The following is a 24,770-nucleotide window of genomic DNA, read 5'->3' as shown; positions in this document are numbered from 1 at the left end:
TTATTTTCATGCAGGCTTTAATTGTTTCCTTTTTCAGGCTTTATTTTCATGCAGGCTTTAATTGTTTCCTTTTTCAGGCTTTATTTTCATGCAGGTTTTAATTGTTTCCTTTTTCAGGCTTTATTTTCATGCAGGCTTTAATTGTTTCCTTTTTCAGGCTTTATTTTCATGCAGGCTTTAATTGTTTCCTTTTTCAGGCTTTATTTTCTTGCAGGCTTTAATTGTTTCCTTTTTCAGGCTTTATTTACATGCAGGTTTTAATTGTTTCCTTTTTCAGGCTTTAGTTTCATGCAGGCTTTCATTGTTTCCTTTTGCAGGCTTTATTTTCATGCAGGCTTTAATTGTTTCCTTTTTCAGGCTTTATTTTCATGCAGGCTTTAATTGTTTCCTTTTTCAGGCTTTATTTTCATTGCAGGCTTTAATTGTTTCCTTTTTCAGGCTTTATTTTCATGCAGGCTTTCATTGTTTCCTTTTTCAGGCTTTATTTTCATGCAGGCTTTAATTGTTTCCTTTTTCAGGCTTTATTTTCATGCAGGCTTTAATTGTTTCCTTTTTCAGGCTTTATTTTCATGCAGGTTTTAATTGTTTCCTTTTTCAGGCTTTATTTTCATGCAGGCTTTAATTGTTTCCTTTTTCAGGCTTTATTTTCATGCAGGCTTTAATTGTTTCCTTTTTCAGGCTTTATTTTCTTGCAGGCTTTAATTGTTTCCTTTTTCAGGCTTTATTTACATGCAGGTTTTAATTGTTTCCTTTTTCAGGCTTTAGTTTCATGCAGGCTTTCATTGTTTCCTTTTGCAGGCTTTATTTTCATGCAGGCTTTCATTGTTTCCTTTTTCAGGCTTTATTTTCATGCCGGCTTTAATTGTTTCCTTTTTCAGGCTTTATTTTCATGCAGGCTTTAATTGTTTCCTTTTTCAGGCTTTATTTTCATGCAGGCTTTAATTGTTTCCTTTTTCAGGCTTTATTTTCATGCAGGCTTTCATTGTTTCCTTTTTCAGGCTTTATTTTCATGCAGGCTTTAATTGTTTCCTTTTTCAGGCTTTATTTTCATGCAGGCTTTAATTGTTTCCTTTTTCAGGCTTTATTTTCATGCAGGCTTTCATTGTTTCCTTTTTCAGGCTTTATTTTCATGCAGGTTTTAATTGTTTCCTTTTTCAGGCTTTATTTACATGCAGGCTTTCATTGTTTCCTTTTTCAGGCTTTATTTTCATGCAGGCTTTCATTGTTTCCTTTTTCAGGCTTTATTTTCATGCAGGTTTTAATTGTTTCCTTTTTCAGGCTTTATTTTCATGCAGGCTTTAATTGTTTCCTTTTTCAGGCTTTATTTACATGCAGGCTTTCATTGTTTCCTTTTTCAGGCTTTATTTTCATGCAGGCTTTCATTGTTTCCTTTTTCAGGCTTTATTTTCATGCAGGCTTTCATTGTTTCCTTTTTCAGGCTGAAGTTTCATGCAGGTTTTAATTGTTTCCTTTTTCAGGCTGAAGTTTCATGCAGGCTTTAATTGTTTCCTTTTTCAGGCTTTATTTTCATGCAGGCTTTAATTGTTTCCTTTTTCAGGCTTTATTTACATGCAGGCTTTCATTGTTTCCTTTTTCAGGCTTTATTTTCATGCAGGCTTTCATTGTTTCCTTTTTCAGGCTTTATTTTCATGCAGGCTTTCATTGTTTCCTTTTTCAGGCTTTATTTTCATGCAGGCTTTAATTGTTTCCTTTTTCAGGCTTTATTTTCATGCAGGCTTTCATTGTTTCCTTTTTCAGGCTTTATTTTCATGCAGGCTTTAATTGTTTCCTTTTTCAGGCTTTATTTTCATGCAGGCTTTAATTGTTTCCTTTTTCAGGCTTTATTTACATGCAGGTTTTAATTGTTTCCTTTTTCAGGCTTTATTTTCATGCAGGCTTTAATTGTTTCCTTTTTCAGGCTTTATTTTCATGCAGGCTTTAATTGTTTCCTTTTTCAGGCTTTATTTTCATGCAGGCTTTAATTGTTTCCTTTTTCAGGCTTTATTTTCATGCAGGCTTTCATTGTTTCCTTTTTCAGGCTTTATTTACATGCAGGCTTTAATTGTTTCCTTTTTCGGGCTTTATTTTCATGCAGGCTTTAATTGTTTCCTTTTTCAGGCTTTATTTACATGCAGGCTTTAATTGTTTCCTTTTTCAGGCTTTATTTACATGCAGGCTTTAATTGTTTCCTTTTTCAGGCTTTATTTACATGCAGGCTTTAATTGTTTCCTTTTTCGGGCTTTATTTTCATGCAGGCTTTCATTGTTTCCTTTTTCAGGCTTTATGTTCATGCAGGCTTTCATTGTTTCCTTTTTCAGGCTTTAGTTTTCATGCAGGTTTTAATTGTTTCCTTTTTCAGGCTTTATTTTCATGCAGGCTTTCATTGTTTCCTTTTTCAGGCTTTAGTTTTCATGCAGGTTTTAATTGTTTCCTTTTTCAGGCTTTATTTTCATGCAGGCTTTAATTGTTTCCTTTTTCAGGCTTTATTTTCATGCAGGCTTTCATTGTTTCCTTTTTCAGGCTTTATTTTCATGCAGGCTTTCATTGTTTCCTTTTTCAGGCTTTATTTACATGCAGGCTTTAATTGTTTCCTTTTTCAGGCTTTATTTTCATGCAGGCTTTCATTGTTTCCTTTTTCAGGCTTTATTTACATGCAGGCTTTAATTGTTTCCTTTTTCAGGCTTTATTTACATGCAGGTTTTAATTGTTTCCTTTTTCAGGCTTTATTTTCATGCAGGCTTTCATTGTTTCCTTTTTCAGGCTTTATTTACATGCAGGCTTTAATTGTTTCCTTTTTCAGGCTTTATTTACATGCAGGTTTTAATTGTTTCCTTTTTCAGGCTTTATTTACATGCAGGCTTTAATTGTTTCCTTTTTCAGGCTTTATTTTCTTGCAGGCTTTAATTGTTTCCTTTTTCAGGCTTTATTTTCTTGCAGGCTTTAAATGTTTCCTTTTTCAGGCTTTATTTTCATGCAGGCTTTAATTGTTTCCTTTTTCAGGCTTTATTTACATGCAGGTTTTAATTGTTTCCTTTTTCAGGCTTTATTTTCTTGCAGGTTTTAATTGTTTCCTTTTTCAGGCTTTATTTTCATGCAGGCTTTCATTGTTTCCTTTTTCAGGCTTTATTTACATGCAGGCTTTCATTGTTTCCTTTTTCAGGCTTTATTTTCATGCAGGTTTTAATTGTTTCCTTTTTCAGGCTTTATTTTCATGCAGGCTTTCATTGTTTCCTTTTTCAGGCTTTATTTACATGCAGGCTTTAATTGTTTCCTTTTTCAGGCTTTATTTACATGCAGGTTTTAATTGTTTCCTTTTTCAGGCTTTATTTTCTTGCAGGCTTTAATTGTTTCCTTTTTCAGGCTTTATTTTCATGCAGGTTTTAATTGTTTCCTTTTTCAGGCTTTATTTTCTTGCAGGTTTTAATTGTTTCCTTTTTCAGGCTTTATTTTCTTGCAGGTTTTAATTGTTTCCTTTTTCAGGCTTTATTTTCATGCAGGTTTTAATTGTTTCCTTTTTCAGGCTTTATTTTCTTGCAGGTTTTAATTGTTTCCTTTTTCAGGCTTTATTTTCATGCAGGTTTTAATTGTTTCCTTTTTCAGGCTTTATTTTCATGCAGGTTTTAATTGTTTCCTTTTTCAGGCTTTATTTACATGCAGGTTTTAATTGTTTCCTTTTTCAGGCTTTATTTTCTTGCAGGCTTTCATTGTTTCCTTTTTCAGGCTTTATTTTCATGCAGGCTTTCATTGTTTCCTTTTTCAGGCTTTATTTTCATGCAGGCTTTAATTGTTTCCTTTTTCAGGCTTTATTTTCATGCAGGCTTTCATTGTTTCTTTTTTCAGGCTTTATTTTCATGCAGGCTTTAATTGTTTCCTTTTTCAGGCTTTATTTTCATGCAGGCTTTAATTGTTTCCTTTTTCAGGCTTTATTTACATGCAGGTTTTAATTGTTCCCTTTTTCAGGCTTTATTTTCATGCAGGCTTTCATTGTTTCCTTTTTCAGGCTTTATGTTCATGCAGGCTTTCATTGTTTCCTTTTTCAGGCTTTATTTTCATGCAGGCTTTAATTGTTTCCTTTTTCAGGCTTTATTTTCATGCAGGCTTTAATTGTTTCCTTTTTCAGGCTTTAGTTTCATGCAGGCTTTCATTGTTTCCTTTTTCAGGCTTTATGTTCATGCAGGCTTTCATTGTTTCCTTTTTCAGGCTTTATTTTCATGCAGGCTTTCATTGTTTCCTTTTTCAGGCTTTATTTACATGCAGGTTTTAATTGTTTCCTTTTTCAGGCTTTATTTTCATGCAGGCTTTCATTGTTTCCTTTTTCAGGCTTTATGTTCATGCAGGCTTTCATTGTTTCCTTTTTCAGGCTTTATTTTCATGCAGGCTTTCATTGTATCCTTTTTCAGGCTTTAGTTTTCATGCAGGCTTTAATTGTTTCCTTTTTCAGGCTTTATTTTCATGCAGGCTTTAATTGTTTCCTTTTTCAGGCTTTATTTACATGCAGGTTTTAATTGTTTCCTTTTTCAGGCTTTATTTTCATGCAGGCTTTAATTGTTTCCTTTTTCAGGCTTTATTTTCATTCAGGCTTTCATTGTTTCCTTTTGCAGGCTTTTTTTTTTTTTTTTTTTTTTTTTTTTTGTATACAAGATCGAGGCTCGTGAAAGAGCGAACATTAATCACACAGAAAGACAAACCGACACATAAAACATATAACATAGGGAGCGGTAGACAAGATGGGGAGAGAGGGGGAAGGACACAAACACAACATTTGAGAGCAGGGACCGAGAGACATGGAGACATCGAGAGATCTGAGAGAGGGCGAGGGCTTTGGGGGGGGGGGGCGTGGGAAGGGGGCAGTGGGAGAGGTATAAAACATATGGACACTGCCAGGACTTCCAGGAAAGAAGTTGGAATTTCAAACAAGGTGGATCTGGGGTGAATTAGCGGGGGTAGAAAAGATCAAGGTTTTGGATGGGGGAAGATAAGAGATGGTGGTGAACAGCTGTTTTAAAGACCTGGAGGGAGGAGTGGGATTGAAGGGAGTGAGGGAGTTTGTTCCAGAGGCGGGAGAAAAGAGGAATGAAAGAGTGAAGGTGAACGGAGAGCCGAGATTTCGGCAGTTTAACCATCAGAGGGTTGCTGGCAGATCTTGTGCGACCTGTAGGAATATTTGGGGGACAGAGCACAGAGAGAGCTGGGGGTGCAAGGCCGGAGAGGAGTCGGTAGAAGACAGAAAGACCACCTACCTGCCTGCGGTGAGTGAGTGAAAGGCCCTCAGAGATAGCTTCATCGCGGGAGATTCCAATAATTCTGAAAGCTTTGGTTTCAACAGCGTGAAGCCGAGCTAGGTGTGAGGCAGGAGCACCGGCCCATAGGGGAGAACAGTATTCCATTGAGCTGCGGATGAAAGCCTTGTATGTGGTGAGGAGCTCAGGTGTGCCGAGGAAGGACTTCGCACGACGGAGGATGCCCACTCGGCGACTGGCTTTGGAGGCCAGCTTGGAAATGTGGTTTTCCCAAGAAAGATCATGGCAGATAGTGAGACCCAAAATCTTGAGCGACAGAACTTCTTGGAGAGGATTGTTGAGAAAGTAGATGGGAGGGTTGTCCAGTCGATCTTTTCGGAGAGACATAGTAAGAGTGTGAGATTTGTCAGGATTGAAAGACATGTTCCACTTGTTTGACCAGTCTGTGATTTTGTCCAGGTCTTCAGAGAGTGAGGAGGCAGCAGACTGCCGATCTGAGGGAAGAGGAATGGAGCGGCAGAGAGTGGAGTCATCAGCAAAGAGATAGAGAGGATTTTCGAGAGAGTCAGAGAGATCATTGATGAAGACCAGAAAAAGCACGGGGCCCAGAACACTGCCTTGGGGAACTCCAGCCTGAACAGGAAGAGGAGATGAGAGAAACCCATTCAGGGCCACACGTTGACGACGACTAGAGAGGAAGTCCGCCAGCCATGCGTGGAGATTTCCATGGATACCAAAGGAGGAGAGTTTGGTGAGCAGAGCGGGGTGCCAGACCGTGTCGAAGGCACGTGATATGTCGAGGGAGACAGCTCTAATTTCCTGTTTGGCATTTAGGACCTCCATCCATTGTTGAGACAGCAGAAGCAGCATGTCCAGAGTAGAGTGACCTGGTCTGAAACCAAATTGATGATCAGAGATCAAGCCATTGGAGAAGAGGAAAGATTTCATATCAGAAGCAATGATGGATTCCATGACTTTGCTGATAATTGGGAGAAGGCTGATTGGTCTGTAGTTGCTAGGATCTGTTTTTGCACCTTTTTTGTGCAAAGCGGTGATGTTGGCTGATTTCCAAGCAGATGGCAGTTGACCTTGAGCAAAAGAGAGGGTGAAGAGAACAGAGAGAGGGTGAGATAGAGCAGCAGAGCAGGATTTTAGGACCCGTGGGCTGATGCCGTCGGGTCCAGTTGCAGAATCAGAGTCGAGGGTTGACAGAAACTTTTCCACCTTGTCAGGAGGAAAGGACACGGAGTCCAGGAGCAGCAGGGTACGACTGGGTATGGTGGGTACAGAGAGGGATGGGTTTGGGACACAAGATTTAGAGGCAAACACAGAGTTGAGGCATTCAGCTTTTTCACGTGCGGAGTCAGCTGTGTAGCCGTTTGAGGTAAGGGAGGGGATGGAGGGGGAACAAACACCAGAAACGGATTTGACCAGACGCCACCAGGATTTGGAAGAGGGAGACAGATAAGAGAGTTCGGTCTTGAGAACGGAGAGATATTGTTTCCTGGCTCTCCTGAGGGTGGACACACACTTGTTTCGGGCTTTGTGAAAGGAAATGAGATTTCCTTCCGTTGGATTTGCTTTCCAGGAGACGAAGGCAAGTTGTTTCTGGGCAACAGCCTCACCACAAGATTCCGTGTACCATGGACGGGAGGAAGGGTATGACAACTGAAGACGAGATGGGATGAATCTGTGCATGAGAGAGAGCAATTTACTTTGGAAGAATTCCCAGGATGAGTTGATGTCAGAGGTGGTAGAGATGGGAGACCAGTCCAGATGATTGATGGCTGCTTGAAGACCGTGCCAGTTGGCCTGAGTGAAATGCCAGACTCGTCGACGCTGAGCAGGCTCCCTGAGGATGGTCAGAGAGATGTCCGCTTTAACAAGGACATGATCAGATGATCCGATCGGAGCAGAAGAAGAGCAGCAGACATTTTCAGGGAAGTTAGTCATAACCAAGTCCAGAAGAGAAGATGTTCCGTTGACTGAGATCCGGGTCGGGAAATTGACAGATTGTGTCAGTCCCAGTGAGTCGCAGAAGTCCTTTGCTGAGGAGCCATGGCTGGTGAGAGAGGTACCCACACCCAGCCAACTGGCATGATGACAGTTGAAATCACCACATATGAGGAAGAGAGAGTTGGGATGAGTAGATAGAAGTTGGTCCATATCATCAGACAGCGAGATGTAGATGGAGTCATCACTGTTTGGTGGACGGTACAACACACATATGAACAAGAGGTGGGAGCGAAGTGGAAGCCGTCGCCAGAGGTATTCCTGGGGGTGAGGTGGAGAGAGTGCAGTGCAGGGCGAGTGGGGAAGAGAGTTTTTGATAAAGATAGCAACCCCGCCTCCAGGACGAGGCTCAGGTCTATCATACCGGAGGAGGGAGTAGCCCGGGAGAGATACTATGGAATCAGAGACATCATAAAGGATGAAAGTTTCTGTTAAGCAGATCACGTCTGGTTTGACAGAAGCAACCTGTATGGAGAGATCAGTTAAGTTTGAACGAAGGCCCCGGATGTTTGAGGTCCATACCGTTAATGAAGAGGAAGGGGGAGCATCAGATACAGAACAGGGGGGAGGAGGGGTAGGGTAAGATGTGGAAGAGGTGGAAGAGGTAGGGAGAGCTGTTGAAGGTGTGTCAGAGATTTCAGAATAGCTCGGAGAAAGGGAAGGATGGGGCGGACAAAAGGTTTGATGGTGATTGGGTGAGCCACAATGAGGTGTTATTTGAGGAGGGGGAAGAGCGAGGCAGAAGGTTGGGGGAGATGGAGGTGAGAGTTTGAAGGGGGAAGAAGCGGGGAGGACGCTTTGAGGAGGGGGAGTGAGAGGGGGGAAATTGAGAAGCAATGAGGGTGGGGAGATTTGAAGGGGAGGGGTGAGGGGGGAGTTTGGGAGGGAAGGGACAAGGGGAGGGATTTGAAAGGGATGGGATATGGGGGAGATTTGGAGGGGAGGGGTGAGGCAGGAGTCTAGGAGGGGAGGGGCGAGGGGGCTTTATTTTCATTCAGGCTTTAAATGTTTCCTTTTTCAGGCTTTATTTTCATGCAGGCTTTAATTGTTTCCTTTTTCAGGCTTTATTTTCATTCAGGCTTTAAATATTTCCTTTTTCAGGCTTTATTTTCATTCAGGCTTTCATTGTTTCCTTTTTCAGGCTTTATTTTCATTCAGGCTTTAATTGTTTCCTTTTTCAGGCTTTAGTTTTCATGCCGGCTTTAATTGTTTCCTTTTTCAGGCTTTATTTTCATGCAGGCTTTAATTGTTTCCTTTTTCAGGCTTTATTTTCATGCAGGTTTTATTTGTTTCCTTTTTCAGGCTTTATTTACATGCAGGTTTTATTTGTTTCCTTTTTCAGGCTTTATTTTCATGCAGGTTTTAATTGTTTCCTTTTTCAGGCTTTATTTTCTTGCAGGTTTTAATTGTTTCCTTTTTCAGGCTTTATTTTCATGCAGGCTTTAATTGTTTCCTTTTTCAGGCTTTATTTTCATGCAGGTTTTATTTGTTTCCTTTTTCAGGCTTTATTTACATGCAGGTTTTATTTGTTTCCTTTTTCAGGCTTTATTTACATGCAGGTTTTATTTGTTTCCTTTTTCAGGCTTTATTTTCATGCAGGTTTTAATTGTTTCCTTTTTCAGGCGTTATTTTCATGCAGGCTTTAATTGTTTCCTTTTTCAGGCTTTATTTTCATTGCAGGCTTTCATTGTTTCCTTTTTCAGGCTTTATTTTCATGCAGGCTTTCATTGTTTCCTTTTTCAGGCTTTATTTTCATGCAGGCTTTAATTGTTTCCTTTTTCAGGCTTTATTTTCATGCAGGCTTTAATTGTTTCCTTTTTCAGGCTTTATTTACATGCAGGCTTTAATTGTTTCCTTTTTCAGGCTTTATTTTCATGCAGGCTTTCATTGTTTCCTTTTTCAGGCTTTATTTACATGCAGGCTTCCATTGTTTCCTTTTGCAGGCTTTATTTTCATGCAGGCTTTCATTGTTTCCTTTTTCAGGCTTTATTTTCATGCAGGCTTCCATTGTTTCCTTTTGCAGGCTTTATTTTCATGCAGGCTTTCATTGTTTCCTTTTTCAGGCTTTATTTTCATGCAGGCTTTCATTGTTTCCTTTTTCAGGCTTTATTTACATGCAGGTTTTAATTGTTTCCTTTTTCAGGCTTTATTTTCATGCAGGCTTTAAATGTTTCCTTTTTCAGGCTTTAGTTTCATGCAGGCTTTCATTGTTTCCTTTTTCAGGCTTTATGTTCATGCAGGCTTTCATTGTTTCCTTTTTCAGGCTTTATTTTCATGCAGGTTTTAATTGTTTCCTTTTTCAGGCTTTATTTTCATGCAGGCTTTAATTGTTTCCTTTTTCAGGCTTTATTTTCATGCAGGCTTTAAATGTTTCCTTTTTCAGGCTTTAGTTTCATGCAGGCTTTCATTGTTTCCTTTTTCAGGCTTTATGTTCATGCAGGCTTTCATTGTTTCCTTTTTCAGGCTTTATTTTCATGCAGGTTTTAATTGTTTCCTTTTTCAGGCTTTATTTTCATGCAGGCTTTCATTGTTTCCTTTTTCAGGCTTTATTTTCATGCAGGCTTTCATTGTTTCCTTTTTCAGGCTTTATTTTCATGCAGGCTTTAATTGTTTCCTTTTTCAGGCTTTATTTTCATGCAGGTTTTAATTGTTTCCTTTTTCAGGCTTTATTTTCATGCAGGCTTTCATTGTTTCCTTTTTCAGGCTTTATTTTCATGCCGGCTTTAATTGTTTCCTTTTTCAGGCTTTATTTTCATGCAGGCTTTCATTGTTTCCTTTTTCAGGCTTTAGTTTTCATGCAGGCTTTAATTGTTTCCTTTTTCAGGCTTTATTTTCATGCAGGCTTTAATTGTTTCCTTTTTCAGGCTTTATTTACATGCAGGTTTTAATTGTTTCCTTTTTCAGGCTTTATTTTCATGCAGGCTTTAATTGTTTCCTTTTTCAGGCTTTAGTTTTCATGCAGGCTTTAATTGTTTCCTTTTTCAGGCTTTATTTTCATGCAGGCTTTAATTGTTTCCTTTTTCAGGCTTTATTTACATGCAGGTTTTAATTGTTTCCTTTTTCAGGCTTTATTTTCATGCAGGGTTTCATTGTTTCCTTTTTCAGGCTTTATTTTCATGCAGGCTTTAAATGTTTCCTTTTTCAGGCTTTATTTTCATTCAGGCTTTCATTGTTTCCTTTTTCAGGCTTTATTTTCATGCAGGCTTTCATTGTTTCCTTTTTCAGGCTTTATTTTCATGCAGGCTTTCATTGTTTCCTTTTTCAGGCTTTAGTTTTCATGCAGGCTTTAATTGTTTCCTTTTTCAGGCTTTATTTTCATGCAGGCTTTAATTGTTTCCTTTTTCAGGCTTTATTTACATGCAGGTTTTAATTGTTTCCTTTTTCAGGCTTTATTTTCATGCAGGCTTTAATTGTTTCCTTTTTCAGGCTTTATTTTCATGCAGGCTTTCATTGTTTCCTTTTGCAGGCTTTATTTTCATTCAGGCTTTAAATGTTTCCTTTTTCAGGCTTTATTTTCATGCAGGCTTTAATTGTTTCCTTTTTCAGGCTTTATTTTCATTCAGGCTTTAAATGTTTCCTTTTTCAGGCTTTATTTTCATTCAGGCTTTAAATGTTTCCTTTTTCAGGCTTTATTTTCATTCAGGCTTTCATTGTTTCCTTTTTCAGGCTTTATTTTCATGCAGGCTTTAATTGTTTCCTTTTTCAGGCTTTAGTTTTCATGCCGGCTTTAATTGTTTCCTTTTTCAGGCTTTATTTTCATGCAGGCTTTAATTGTTTCCTTTTTCAGGCTTTATTTTCATGCAGGCTTTAATTGTTTCCTTTTGCGAGCTCACTTTCTTACTGCCTTTAAATATTTCCTTTTGCAGACTTTATTTTTGACAGACTTTAGTTGTTTCTTTTGGTGAATGTACAACATTTTAGATTTTGACAAGTCATACAGCAATTTTATTTTCATTCCATGTGCATTGTTGGATTTCTTATTTTTGTTTTCAGAATGGCAGTATCATTGCGACATAACATTTTACATTCCAAATATCTTTGCTCCTATTATTTTGCAGTATACCAAGGTTCCGTTGCAAGCAAATTACATTTTTGTTGTATTGTATAACCCAACATAATGATCTTTTTATCCTCCATTAACATTCTCAAGCCCATCCATTTTCAGGTTTCCAGATTTTACTTCAATTTCTTAATTGAGTTTGTGGCTGTATCTTTCTTGTTCACCCTATTTCTCCTCCACTTGCTCTCTCTCATAAACCACGTATGTCCCTGCAAGAGTTCCTCCATTTTGTCCCTGATCAATCCTGCTATTGCTGTGTGCCATCTTCCACCATCTCTTTTACTCTTCGTTTTGTTTTGTTACCTTCTGGTTCATTCGATGGTCTCCCTGCTTCACAAGCCTCCACATTATTAAAATTAATACATCAACAATATTGATGGACATTTCGTCAAAATGCTGAAATGTAATTGTTTTAACCTGCTAATCTCTCCTGAACAGGTGTTCACGTTGGAAAAGAAGCAACACATGAAATCTCTGAACATTTACCAACCATGGCTCCGGAGAAGAAAGTCAATGTGACAGTTGATTCTGAGGTTCCACCAGAGTCAGTAGAGGATGTTAGTGTGACAGACATCACTCCACATGGGATTACGGTGCCATCCAGGATTGATCCTCTGTTGGGCAAATTAGCTACTCCAGATAAACCAGAAGAAATTACTAAAGACACTGACGAAGTGGGTCTTCCAGTTGATACCGATGACATCACTGAAGATGCTGTACATAAAGAGAAACCCATACCATACCCAACAGACAAACCTTCTGATGTTCTGGAAACCACTGACACAACTGGTAAAGTACATAAACTACTTTCCTCATGTCATCACATGAACAATCTATTTTAATTATTTGTGCAAAGAAAGGGTAAATAGTGTGCCTGGTAAATATGGGTTGATTGATGAATGAGAATTCAGTGATAGGAAAATATAGCTTGACCATTTCTTGTGTGGGAATATAATTTTGATTTTTTTTTTTTTTTTAGCATTAAGAACATTTTTGGATCCAAGTAATTACAGAGAGATCAACAAAAGTTCTGTCCATTTTGCCCGAAAGATGCTATTTAAATCAATATTTATTTGATGTCTGCTCAGTATTTCATAAATCTGAATTTTTTTAAACACGAAAAATATTCTTAACTCAAACCTTGCAATCGGTTATGTCATATTTAAAATATAGAATGTGTTTATAAATGACAATAGTTTTAACATTTCGAACGTAAGAGGTATTTCACTTCATTGGAGGTTTTTTCTGATAATAATTGTGCAATCGAATATTCCTGCTCGATTTATTTTTTCCTTATTTCAAAAACGTATTACATAATCTAATTTGTACGATTATCATTATATTGTTCAACGAAATAAAAAAGGAAGAATTCTTTTTATTTACTCTAGACTTTGAAATTCACGGTGACCTCGTGTCATCGTCTCTCGAACACACAAACATAGTGTTGTTTGCTAACTCGTATAATTTTTCTTACAATGCTATTACATACTTGAATTAAGTCATGTGATGTTATTTGAGTGAACAAGTCAGATGTTCGACGTAATATAATTCCAAGACAACTTAAAATGACTCAGACATTTTCAATGAGGAAATTGTACAAAGCGGATTGCAAATCTTCACATGATAATCTGATTCAGCTAACAGAGTCATATTACAGACTTGTCATTTAATATGGAATATATTTTTTTTCTTGACGGGTTTACTTTCTTAACTCAGTATATCAATCTGGTGAGTTTCTTTTACACTTTGGTGATTTATTTGTTAAAAGAACCATGTAACTGATTGTCTGTCGCAGTAAGAAGTCAACAACAGGATTATATGACAGGTGGCGTGGCAAAATGTACTGACAGGTGCATTTGATGATTGGCTTCACAGTCGGGTATACAAGGGTTGTTGCGTTCTGTATTAGTGGAAAACAACTGCTGCACGTCTCCAAAAGTTATTGCCGCTTCCTCTGGAGATGGTCCGTCAACTCGACATTGCTGTTTGTCATGGAGTGGTGGCTTTACGAAATTACGGCATGAAACAGCGTGCTATTGCTCGGCAGTATGGCATCACTCAAGGTCAGGTGTCATAGATCCTGAAACGAAATGCTCAGAGGGGTGTCCCTACTCCAATACCGAGGCCAGGACGTCCCCGCAGAACCACAAGGAGGGATGATCGCCAGCTGCACCGGTTAGTCCGCAATGGCCGTACCAAGTCAGCTAATCGGCTTAGGGCTGAGTGGCAGCAACTGACAAATGTGCCTGTATCCAGAAGGCCAGTCAACCAACGACTGGTTCAAGCAGGCTATCGTGCCAGGTGTCCCCTGAGAAAGCCACGCCTGACCAGACAACACCGCCAGCGACGATTGCAGTGGGCCAGAGAGCACCATCAATGGCAGCCAGAACACTGGAATCACCTGATCTTCAGTGACGAGTCTAGATTTCTGGTCTATAGTCAAGATGGCCACGTCCGAGTGCGCAGACAAGTGCATGAAGCCTACAACAAAGATTGTATAGTGCCAAGAGTCCAAGCTGGAGGTGGTGGGGTGACCGTTTGGGCTGCTTTTCATGCAGGGGGAAAAACTGACCTGGTTGTTCTGAATGGAAACCTGAACCAGTTCAAGTACAGGGCCATTCTGGAAGAAACATTGCTTCCATTTGCTCGTGCAGCCTTTCGAGGAAACCTTATCTTCCAAGATGACAATGCACGGCCTCATCATGCTCGCATGATCCAACACTTTCTTGCTGACTGTGGTGTAGAGCATATGGAGTGGCCTGCCATGTCCCCGGATATGAATCCGATAGAGAACTTGTGGGCGGAATTAACGCGTCAAATCGACCACTTGGACCAGCAGCCGACGTCTGTGCATGAACTGCAGCAGGCTATTGTCACTGCATGGCAAGCGATTCCTGTCCAAACCTTGGAAAATCTCGTGAACAGCATGCCTCAACGTGTACGTGCTCTCCTGAATGCTCGTGGGGGTTACACGAAGTACTGAACTGTAATTTTACTGTCCGTAATCCCAGTCGTAATTTAACTTTTGTTTTTGTTAAAAAAAAATTTGGCTGATGTGCAAAATAAAGAGATACTTCTGGAAAACGTACAGAAGTTTAACACAGTACTGTCCATGAATTGAGTTCGATATCAGTTTACATCACTTTCAAGGATCAATTTATTTGTTTCGAAATGTCAAATGTGGTTTTTGTTTCTTTTAAAGGTGACATTAACAAAATCTAGAATAATTTCAACATAATTCCAATGAGCTTTTTTTTTTTTTTTTTTTTTTGTATATAAGATCGAGGCTCGTGAAAGAGCGAACATTAATCACACAGAAAGACAAACCGACACATAAAACATATAACATCTGGAGCGGTAGACAAGATGGGGATAGAGGGGGAAGGACACAAACACAACATTTGAGAGCAGGGACCGAGAGACATGGAGACATCGAGAGATCTGAGAGAGGGCGAGGGCTTTGGGGGGGGGCATGGGAAGGGGGGCGGGGTGGGAGAGGTATAAAACATATGGACACGGCCAGGACTTCCAGGAAAGAAGTTGGAATTTCAAACAAGGTGGATCTGGGGTGAATTAGCGGGGGTAGAAAAGATCAAGGTTTTGGATGGGGGAAGATACGAGATGGTGGTGAACAGCTGTTTTAAAGACCTGGAGGGAGGAGTGGGATTGAAGGGAGTGAGGGAGTTTGTTCCAGAGGCGGGAGAAAAGAGGAATGAAAGAGTGAAGGTGAGCAGAGAGCCGAGATTTCGGCAGTTTAACCATCAGAGCGTTGCTGGCAGATCTTGTGCGACCTGTAGGAATATTTGGGGGACAGAGCACAGAGAGAGCTGGGGGTGCAAGGCCGGAGAGGAGTCGGTAGAAGACAGAAAGACCCCCTTCCTGCCTGCGGTGAGTGAGTGAAAGGCCCTCAGATATAGCTTCATCGCGGGAGATTCCAATAATTCTGAAAGCTTTGGTTTCAACAGCGTGAAGCCGAGCTAGGTGTGAGGCAGGAGCACCGGCCCATAGGGGAGAACAGTATTCCATTGAGCTGCGGATGAAAGCCTTGTATGTGGTGAGGAGCTCAGGTGTGCCGAGGAAGGACTTAGCACGACGGAGGATGCCCAGTCCTCCGGGCATCCTCCGTCGTGCGAAGGGGTCTTCTAAGACATCTTGAAAAGTAAGTTCACCCCCACAAAAAAAATATTCCATATTAAATGCCAAGTCTGTATATGACACTTGACTCTCAGCATAGGACCGACTTTTCAACGAGAAAACGGAACAAAATAATTTAAAGTGTAGATACTCATACCTGTTGATAATGATTTGTGTTGCTCCACAAATCTCATACTTTTTCAAATGCAAAAGGTGAATAACCGATTTCCATCCTATCATATTGAAGTTGAACGATTCCATCAACATTGAATGCAATTGTCATGATGTAAACTATTTCAAGTTTATATTTCCCTATTCGTTGGGGTTCAATATCTCCTTTAACACACTTTATTTTCTTGCAGGTTTAAATTGTTTCCTTTTTCAGGCTTTATTTTCATACAAACTTTATATGTTTCATTTTTCAGGCTTTGTTTTCATACAAACTTTAATTGTTTCCTTTTTCAGGCTTTGTTTTCATACAAACTTTATATGTTTCATTTTTCAGGCTTTGTTTTCATACAAACTTTATATGTTTCATTTTTCAGGCTTTGTTTTCATACAAACTTTAATTGTTTCCTTTTTCAGGCTTTGTTTTCATACAAACTTTAATTGTTTCCTTTTTCAGGCTTTGTTTTCATACAAACTTTAATTGTTTCCTTTTTCAGGCTTTATTTTCATACAAACTTTATATGTTTCATTTTTCAGGCTTTGTTTTCATACAAACTTTATATGTTTCATTTTTCAGGCTTTGTTTTCATACAAACTTTAATTGTTTCCTTTTTCAGGCTTTGTTTTCATACAAACTTTAATTGTTTCCTTTTTCAGGCTTTATTTTCATGCAGGCTTTCATTGTTTCCTTTTTCAGGCTTTATTTTCATGCAGGCTTTCATTGTTTCCTTTTTCAGGCTTTATTTTCATGCAGGCTTTAATTGTTTCCTTTTTCAGGCTTTGTTTTCATACAAACTTTAATTGTTTCCTTTTTCATGCTTTATTTTCATGCAGGCTTTAATTGTTTCCTTTTGCGAGCTCACTTTCTTACTGCCTTTAAATATTTCCTTTTGCAGACTTTATTTTTGACAGACTTTAGTTGTTTCTTTTGGTGAATGTACAACATTTTAGATTTTGACAAGTCATACAGCAATTTTATTTTCATTCCATGTGCATTGTTGGATTTCTTATTTTTGTTTTCAGAATGGCAGTATCATTGCGACATAACATTTTACATTCCAAATATCTTTGCTCCTATTATTTTGCAGTATACCAAGGTTCCGTTGCAAGCAAAATACATTTTTGTTGTATTGTATAACCCAATATAATGATCTTTTTATCCTCCATTAACATTCTCAAGCCCATCCATTTTCAGGTTTCCAGATTTTACTTCAATTTCTTAATTGAGTTTGTGGCTGTATCTTTCTTGTTCACCCTATTTCTCCTCCACTTGCTCTCTCTCATAAATCACGTATGTCCCTGCAAGAGTTCCTCCATTTTGTCCCTGATCAATCCTGCTATTGCTGTGTGCCATCTTCCACCATCTCTTTTACTCTTCGTTTTGTTTTGTTACCTTCTGGTTCATTCGATGGTCTCCCTGCTTCACAAGCCTCCACATTATTAAAATAAATACATCAACAATATTGATGGACATTTCGTCAAAATGCTGAAATGTAATTGTTTTAACCTGCTAATCTCTCCTGAACAGGTGTTCACGTTGGAAAAGAAGCAACACATGAAATCTCTGAACATTTACCAACCATGGCTCCGGAGAAGAAAGTCAATGTGACAGTTGATTCTGAGGTTCCACAAGAGTCAGCAGAGGATGTTAGTGTGACAGACATCACTCCACATGGGATTACGGTGCCATCCAGGATTGATCCTCTGTTGGTCAAATTAGCTACTCCAGATAAACCAGAAGAAATTACTAAAGACACTGACGAAGTGGGTCTTCCAGTTGATACCGATGACATCACTGAAGATGCTGTACATAAAGAGAAACCCATACCATACCCAACAGGCAAACCTTCTGATGTTCTGGAAACCACTGACACAACTGGTAAAGTACATAAACTACTTTCCTCATGTCATCACATGAACAATCTATTTTAATTATTTGTGCAAAGAAAGGGTAAATAGTGTGCCTGGTAAATATGGGTTGATTGATGAATGAGAATTCAAAGTGATAGGAAAATATAGCTTGACCATTTCTTGTGTGGGAATATAATTTTGATATTTTTTTTTAGCATTAAGAACATTTTTGGATCCAAGTAATTACAGAGAGATCAACAAAAGTTCTGTCCATTTTGCCCGAAAGATGCTCTTTAAATCAATATTTATTTGATGTCTGCTCAGTATTTCATAAATCTGAATTTTTTTAAACACGAAAAATATTCTTAACTCAAACCTTGCAATCGGTTATGTCATATTTAAAATATAGAATGTGTTTATAAATGACAATAGTTTTAACATTTCGAACGTAAGAGGTATTTCACTTCATTGGAGGTTTTTTCTGATAATAATTGTGCAATCGAATATTCCTGCTCGATTTATTTTTTCCTTATTTCAAAAACGTATTACATAATCTAATTTGTACGATTATCATTATATTGTTCAACGAAATAAAAAAGGAAGAATTCTTTTTATTTACTCTAGACTTTGAAATTCACGGTGACCTCGTGTCATCGTCTCTCGAACACACAAACATAGTGTTGTTTGCTAACTCGTATAATTTTTCTTACAATGCTATTACATACTTGAATTAAGTCATGTGATGTTATTTGAGTGAACAAGTCAGATGTTCGACGTAATATAATTCCAAGACAACTTAAAATGACTCAGACATTTTCACGCATGTCTGGCGGACTTCCTCTCTGGTCGTAGTCAACGTGTGGCCCTGAATGGGTTTCTCTCATCTCCTCTTCCTGTTCAGGCTGGAGTTCCCCAAGGTAGTGTTCTGGGCCCTGTCCTTTTTCTGGTCTTCATCAATGATGTCTCTGACTCTCTTGAAAATCCTCTCTATCTCTTTGCTGACGACTCTACTCTCTGTCGCTCCATTCCTCATCCCTCAGATCGGCAGTCTGCAGCCTCCTCACTCTCTGCAGACCTGGACAAAATCACAGACTGGGCAAACACATGGAACATGTCTTTCAATCCTGATAAATCTCACACTCTTACGATGTTTCTCCGAAAAGACCGACTGGACAACCCTCCCATCCACTTTCTGAATAATCCTCTCCAAGAAGTTCTGTCACTCAAGCTTTTGGGTCTCACTATCTGCCATGATCTTTCCTGGGAAAACCACATTTCAAATCTGGCCTCCAAAGCCAGGCGCCGACTGGGCATCCTCCGTCGTGCGAAGTCCTTCCTTGGCACACCTGAGCTCCTCACCACATACAAGGCTTTCATCCGCAGCTCAATGGAATACTGCTCTCCCCTCTGGTCTGGTGCTCCTGCCTCACACCTAGCTCGTCTTCACACTGTTGAAACCAAAGCGTTCAGAATCATTGGAATCTCCCACGATGAAGCTAACTCCAAGGGCCTTTCACTCACTCACCGCAGGCAGGTTGGTGGTCTTTCCGTCTTCTACCGACTCCTCTCTGGCCTTGCCCCCCCCCAGCTGTCTCTGGGCTCTGTCCCCCAAATATTCCTACAGGTCACACAAGATCTGCCTGTAACCCTCTTATGGTTAAACTGCCAAAATCAAGACTTTCTGCTCACCTTCACTCCTTCATTCCTCTTTTCTCCCGCCTCTGGAACAAACTCCCTCACTCTCTTCAATCCCATTCCACCCTCCAGGTCTTTAAAACAGCTGTTCACCACCATCTCTTATCCTCCCCCATCCAAAACCTTGATCTTTTCTACCCCTGCTAATTTCGGTCCCCTTGTGTCTTATACCTCGCCCCCCCCCCCCCTTCCCATGCCTCCTCCCCCCGGGCCCTCTCCCTTCCACACATCTCCCTGGTCTCAAATGTTGTGGTTGTGTGCTTCCCCTTCTCTCCCCATCCTGTCTTCCGCTCCCTCTTTTTGTATATTTTGTTTGTCTGGTTGATTTGTTTATGAAATAAATGTTAGCTCTTTCACGAGCCTCGATTCAGTATACAAAAAAAAGAAAAGAAAAAAAAAAAGTAGACATTTTCAATGAGGAAATTGTACAAAGCTGATTGCAAATCTTCACATGATAATCTGATTCAGCTAAAATAGTCATATTATATGACACTTCACTCATATTCTTTGACAAGACACGACATGACATGACACAGCACAGCTACAGCACAGATACAGCACCGGCACAGTACAAAACACGGCACAGACACGATGGTGGGGCATCGACACAACATAGCATCGACATGGCAGGAACACGGCACAGACACAGCATGTACACAACATGGCACGACACAGCAAAGACACGACACAGACACAATGGTGGGACACGAGACCTCACACTTTCTTTGAAGAAGACCAACATCACTCAGATATGCAAGAAGAGTGCCAAAACAAATCTTCTCAACTCCATGCTGGTTTTGCTTTCTTCCAATTTCAAGCAAATAATCATCATTGCTGATAACAAGTCTTTACTTTTTTCAAATAGCCTCATCGATTTGGAATACTTCTCAATCGTTCAAACTTTGGATATTCCACTGCTTTCTATTGGAGAATCGAAGAACTGAATCTCAAGCAAGACATCAGGGTTGTGTCTTCAGACAAAATTTATGTCAACCATTTGATGAGGCAGTCTGGCACTCAGCTGATCTACTTGCTAAACTTTATGCCAGGGGAACCTCCTTTGGTTTGCTGACCTACTCCACTCACGCAAACTGTGTTTCACACTCAAAGGAATCCTGTCAACTTGGCTCCCCATGGAGGTCAGGAATGCCAGTCGGAAGCATCTCCTGTCCTTCTGCATCACCTTGGGTTCTTTTTACGCTCAACCCAGAAGTTTTTGAGAAAGATCCTCCCCATCAAAATCACTAAATATCATTAGAGGGTTCCATTCCTGGTGGATGCGAGTAATTACTTGACCACCTTGAGAAGCCATTTTTTCCCCGCAGAGCAGTGGTTGGCCTTTTTTGGGAACCGTGGTCCCTTTTTTGAAGCGATGTTTTATGGCCGGATGCCCTTCCTTTTTGCGCCTTTTTGCGACACACAGGGAATTACCAGTGAACAGGTACTCAATTTGCCAACCTCGGAAGGGTGCCAGGCTGAGTCAACCCCCCTGGCATTAATTCAGCGATCCACCGGGATTACGAACCCAAGATCCGAGGATCCCAAACCGGCACCCTAACCGCTAAGCCAACACCAGGCTCGGGATTCTGGGATCATTCTGGGATTCTGGGATTAATATTTGTCACATTTTACTTCACTCCATTTACAGCTAACTTCTGGTCTCATCAAACATAGTAAAACTGAAATCCTAGGCAAGTATTCCATAAGGATCCATAGAGATACCAGCAGTAAATAGTACAATAAACACCAACACAGCTTCACAAAATCTTCCACAAATAATTTGTTGACATTTTTATTGCTATGAGCACGTGATCACGATGAAGGAGATATCTTCTGTAGAATAAATAGAATAGTCAAGTTACATACTTTATCATGGGTTTAATAAGATGTTAGTGAAACATCGGAATGCTCTCATCCTTTACGTAGAGTTCCAGTTAAATGTTATTATGTTTTACTTTGACATTAAAAAAACTTTATTTATTTATTTCAAACTGTCATCGAGCTTTCGCATGATGCTTGACATGTGTGACCCTCATCTGAAACCTCGTCTTTTTTGCAGGCATTGAAAGCCCCAAACATATTGAAGTGATTGATAAAACGCAATTCACTGTAATTTTGCAATGGGACAATCCACTGTCTCCTGTGGAACACTTTGTTGTGGAATATGGACTCCCAGGACAGAAGAAATTAAAGAAGGAAATACCAATCTGCATCAACAGATTTATAAGAGCCGGAATTACAGGTAAATTATTACAATACAAATGGTCATAATTACCCTCGTCTGACGAGAGGGTATTTATTACATTTGACTTTGTTTGTTTGTTTGTTTGTCTGTCTGTTTGTCCGCACAGAATAAATATGATTTTCTCTGCAACCGTTGGTCCGATTGACTGGGAATTTTCAACATAGGTGCAACTCCACCTGTAGAATTTTTAAATTATAAATATGACGTCATAGGTCACGTGGAATGGACGCCATCTTGGAAAACCCGAAAAAATTTGCACCTCTATATCTCCAAAAGTGCTGAATAGAAAAAATTGAAAATGGCTCATTGTAAAGAACTCTCCATGGGGAATAACGCATGTTAATGATGATGTCATAGGTGCCTCCATTATGATGTCATAATTTGACAAGTACAAAACTTCATCCGATAAAGATGAAATTAATTGAGCGTCATCTCAGGATAAATTGGTGCAGAAAACAAATATGATGACGTCATCGTTCACGTGGTTCGGCCGCCATCTTGGAAAACCCAAAAACATTTGCACTTCTATATCTCCGAAAGTGCTGAATAGAAAAAATTGAAAATGGCTCATTGTAAAGAACTCTCCATGGGGAATAACATATGTTAATGATGATGTCATAGGTGCCTCCATTATGACGTCATAATTCGACAAGTACAAAACTTCATCCGATCAAGATGAAATTTATTGAGGTCATCTCGGGATAAATTGGTGAGAAATAATATATGATGACGCCATAGGTCAAGTGGTTCGGCCAACATCTTGTGAAACCCGAAAAACTTTGCACCTCTATATCTCCGAAAGCGCTGCATAGAAAAAAATTGAGACGTGGCTCATTGTAAAGAACTCTCCATGTGGAATAAAATATGTTAATGATGATGTCATAGGTGCCTCCATTATGACGTCATAATTTGACGAGTACAAAACTTCATCCAATTAAGATGAAATTTCTTGAGCATCATCTGGGAATAAATTGGTGAATGTGGTGAATGGTGAATTGGTGATGTGGTTCGGCCGCCATATTTGTTTTTACATAAAAGCCTTAAAAACCACTAAAAACACATCCTGGTGATGGTTTGCAATCTCTGATTGCTCTTCCTAGTTGCCATTGTAAAGCTGTTTGAATTCATTATTGTGTGCATGTCATCTCGCATTAACAATGTATAATATATCTGGTAATGTTATAAGTCCCTTTAACATGTTGCATTCTTGTTATAATTTATCAGCGTTGCCTGTGTCAGGAAAATGTATCCACCAACTTTAATACATTTTAATACGGATGGAATTCTCTGGTATAATAATTTCATCTTTTATTTTAATAAAGGTGTATTCATTTATTGTAGTGATAGAATATCTAAGTTTCATGATCGCGATAATGAATTTGATGGTGAAGAATGACTGCACCTGTGCAATGGAGGAAGGTGTGGTGGTGTTATGTGTGTTTCCCCACTACTCCTAGACATATAGTAATATACAAGGTGGCCCATGAAGTGCTGTTACATTGCAATTGCACTTGTTTTTTTGTTTTTTTTGTAGGTGTATATAGTGTCTGCCAGTGTCGTTCAGAGGTAATCGACTTACCCCATTCCGAGCTGTCCAGTGTGGGTTGAATCTGGCCCAAAGATAAATTGTCATCCCGGTGCTTCACAAGCAGGACATTGCAACAGAGTTGCATCAAAAAATAAACAACAACTGTTGGATAGACTAATGAAGAAGAAGAGGACGTGCCAATCGGATAATAAATCATGCGTATAACTTTAATGAATAGGCCTGTGTGGGGAAGATCTTGAAGACTCCTGGGAAGAAGAAGACTGGGAAGAAGACTCCCCACACAGCCCTACCTATGGAGAGCGGATGCAGTCGGGGTGCATTAGGTCATAAAATTGATTTTCAGTTCAATTTGGTGGAAAATTATGGCCTGGGGGGCCGAAAGGCCTGTACTAGTTTAGTGAAAACAATGTTGGACGAGCGGGTCCTGGATTGATGAAAAGCATTCCATTCATTTTCTCCAGTGATGTTTTGAATCGTCACATTTCATCATATGATCATCGAGTCATTTTGAGGTTTTGAACACGACGATGATTATGGTTGTGCGTGTCACATCCGTGGAGCGACGTGTTTACAATGAATCAACGTCATGGAAACAGGCATGACATCATAACACCACGACCACACCGCACATTAACGCCAGTCCTTTGTGATCTGATCTGTGATCAGGAATTCAATACAAATCTGGACAAAATGAGTAATTACATTTTCGGTAAATTACCTCACCACCTGGATGAACCACCGGTTAGAGGCCATTTTTCCCCGCAAAGCGGGGGTTGGCCTTTTCGGGGACCGTGGTTGTTGTTGTTTTTTGGTCCCCTTTTTGGTCACCACCTGGATGGAAATTGAAAAAAGGGCTCCATGAGGTTTTTCACATCGACATCATGAATGATCATGCCGAGATTCAAAACGATCCTTCGAGCAGAGTTGGGAAAAATGAGAAATTGTTAACGAACCCACTTCCTGACTGACCGACATTAGTCGTTTTTAAGAGCTCGTCAATTGTGTCGATCAGCTAGAAATCGTCAGGCTAATCTACCTTTATTGACGGCAGACTCTCAAAAAGCAGGTGTCACATACTCGGAGGGAGAAGGGGGTTTGGAATATGCGGGGAGGATAAAATAAATACAAGAAGATCGGTTCGGGCCTGGTCGAGCCGAACGAGGCACCCTCGCCTAGATCGGATGCGTGCGGCATGCTGCGATTCTCCCACACGTGGCGAGAAAGATTCGGACCTGGCGAGAAAGCTTGAAGCAAGTTTGCAAAACCCTGAACTCCACTTCAACAAGTGCTCACCTGATTGTTTTATAATATTTCCATTTACAGACTCAATCGTTTAATAATCAGGTAGAGAATGAAAAAGGTTCGCATGAGGTAAATTCCCTCCATTCTCACACTTTACACTCTTTTCTCTTCTAACAAGTACGTTGAACTCTCTGTCACAATACAGGAAATTCAATAATCACACTTCCTGTGATGAGATAAACAAGTTGAATGATATATGGCTTTATAAACTTTCCAAATGCATTGTTATTTTAACAGATGAGTCCGTTAAAATATATTTTTTTATTTCTTTCATATATACATATACATATACATTTGTTTCATATATACATATATACACGCTGGTTTATACATATACATTTGTTAATTTTCACTTTGTGTTTTTTGAAATGTTTCACTTTGTCTACTTATTGTTGTCCAAGGTTTGGAACCTGGCAAAGATTATGAAGTTACTGTTACGGCTGTGATTGGATCCAAAACAAGTCAGCCTGCGACTCTGAATGTTACAACACGTAAGTACATGTAGCTCGCTTA

The 24,770-nt window shown here is 39.5% G+C and overlaps 1 protein-coding gene across 1 annotated transcript in view; it reads left to right on the top strand.

The window, feature by feature from the left end:
* The window catches only part of LOC137438412 (tenascin-R-like), a 112,845-nt gene that overhangs the window by 26,356 nt on the left and 61,719 nt on the right, over positions 1–24,770 (top strand). The window contains exons 2-5 of the mRNA XM_078767823.1: positions 11,752–12,102; positions 17,144–17,494; positions 21,221–21,403; positions 24,659–24,748. Of these exons, the coding sequence (XP_078623949.1) occupies positions 11,752–12,102; positions 17,144–17,494; positions 21,221–21,403; positions 24,659–24,748 (975 nt within the window). The remainder of the gene's footprint in view (positions 1–11,751; positions 12,103–17,143; positions 17,495–21,220; positions 21,404–24,658; positions 24,749–24,770) is intronic.

The sequence above is a fragment of the Myxine glutinosa genome, chromosome 13, assembly GCF_964187855.1.
Source record: "Myxine glutinosa chromosome 13, kmMyxGlut1.1, whole genome shotgun sequence".
Taxonomy (NCBI): Eukaryota; Metazoa; Chordata; class Myxini; order Myxiniformes; family Myxinidae; genus Myxine; species Myxine glutinosa.
Note: the sequence above shows the minus strand (reverse complement) of the source record. Positions and strands in the feature narration are given on the sequence as shown.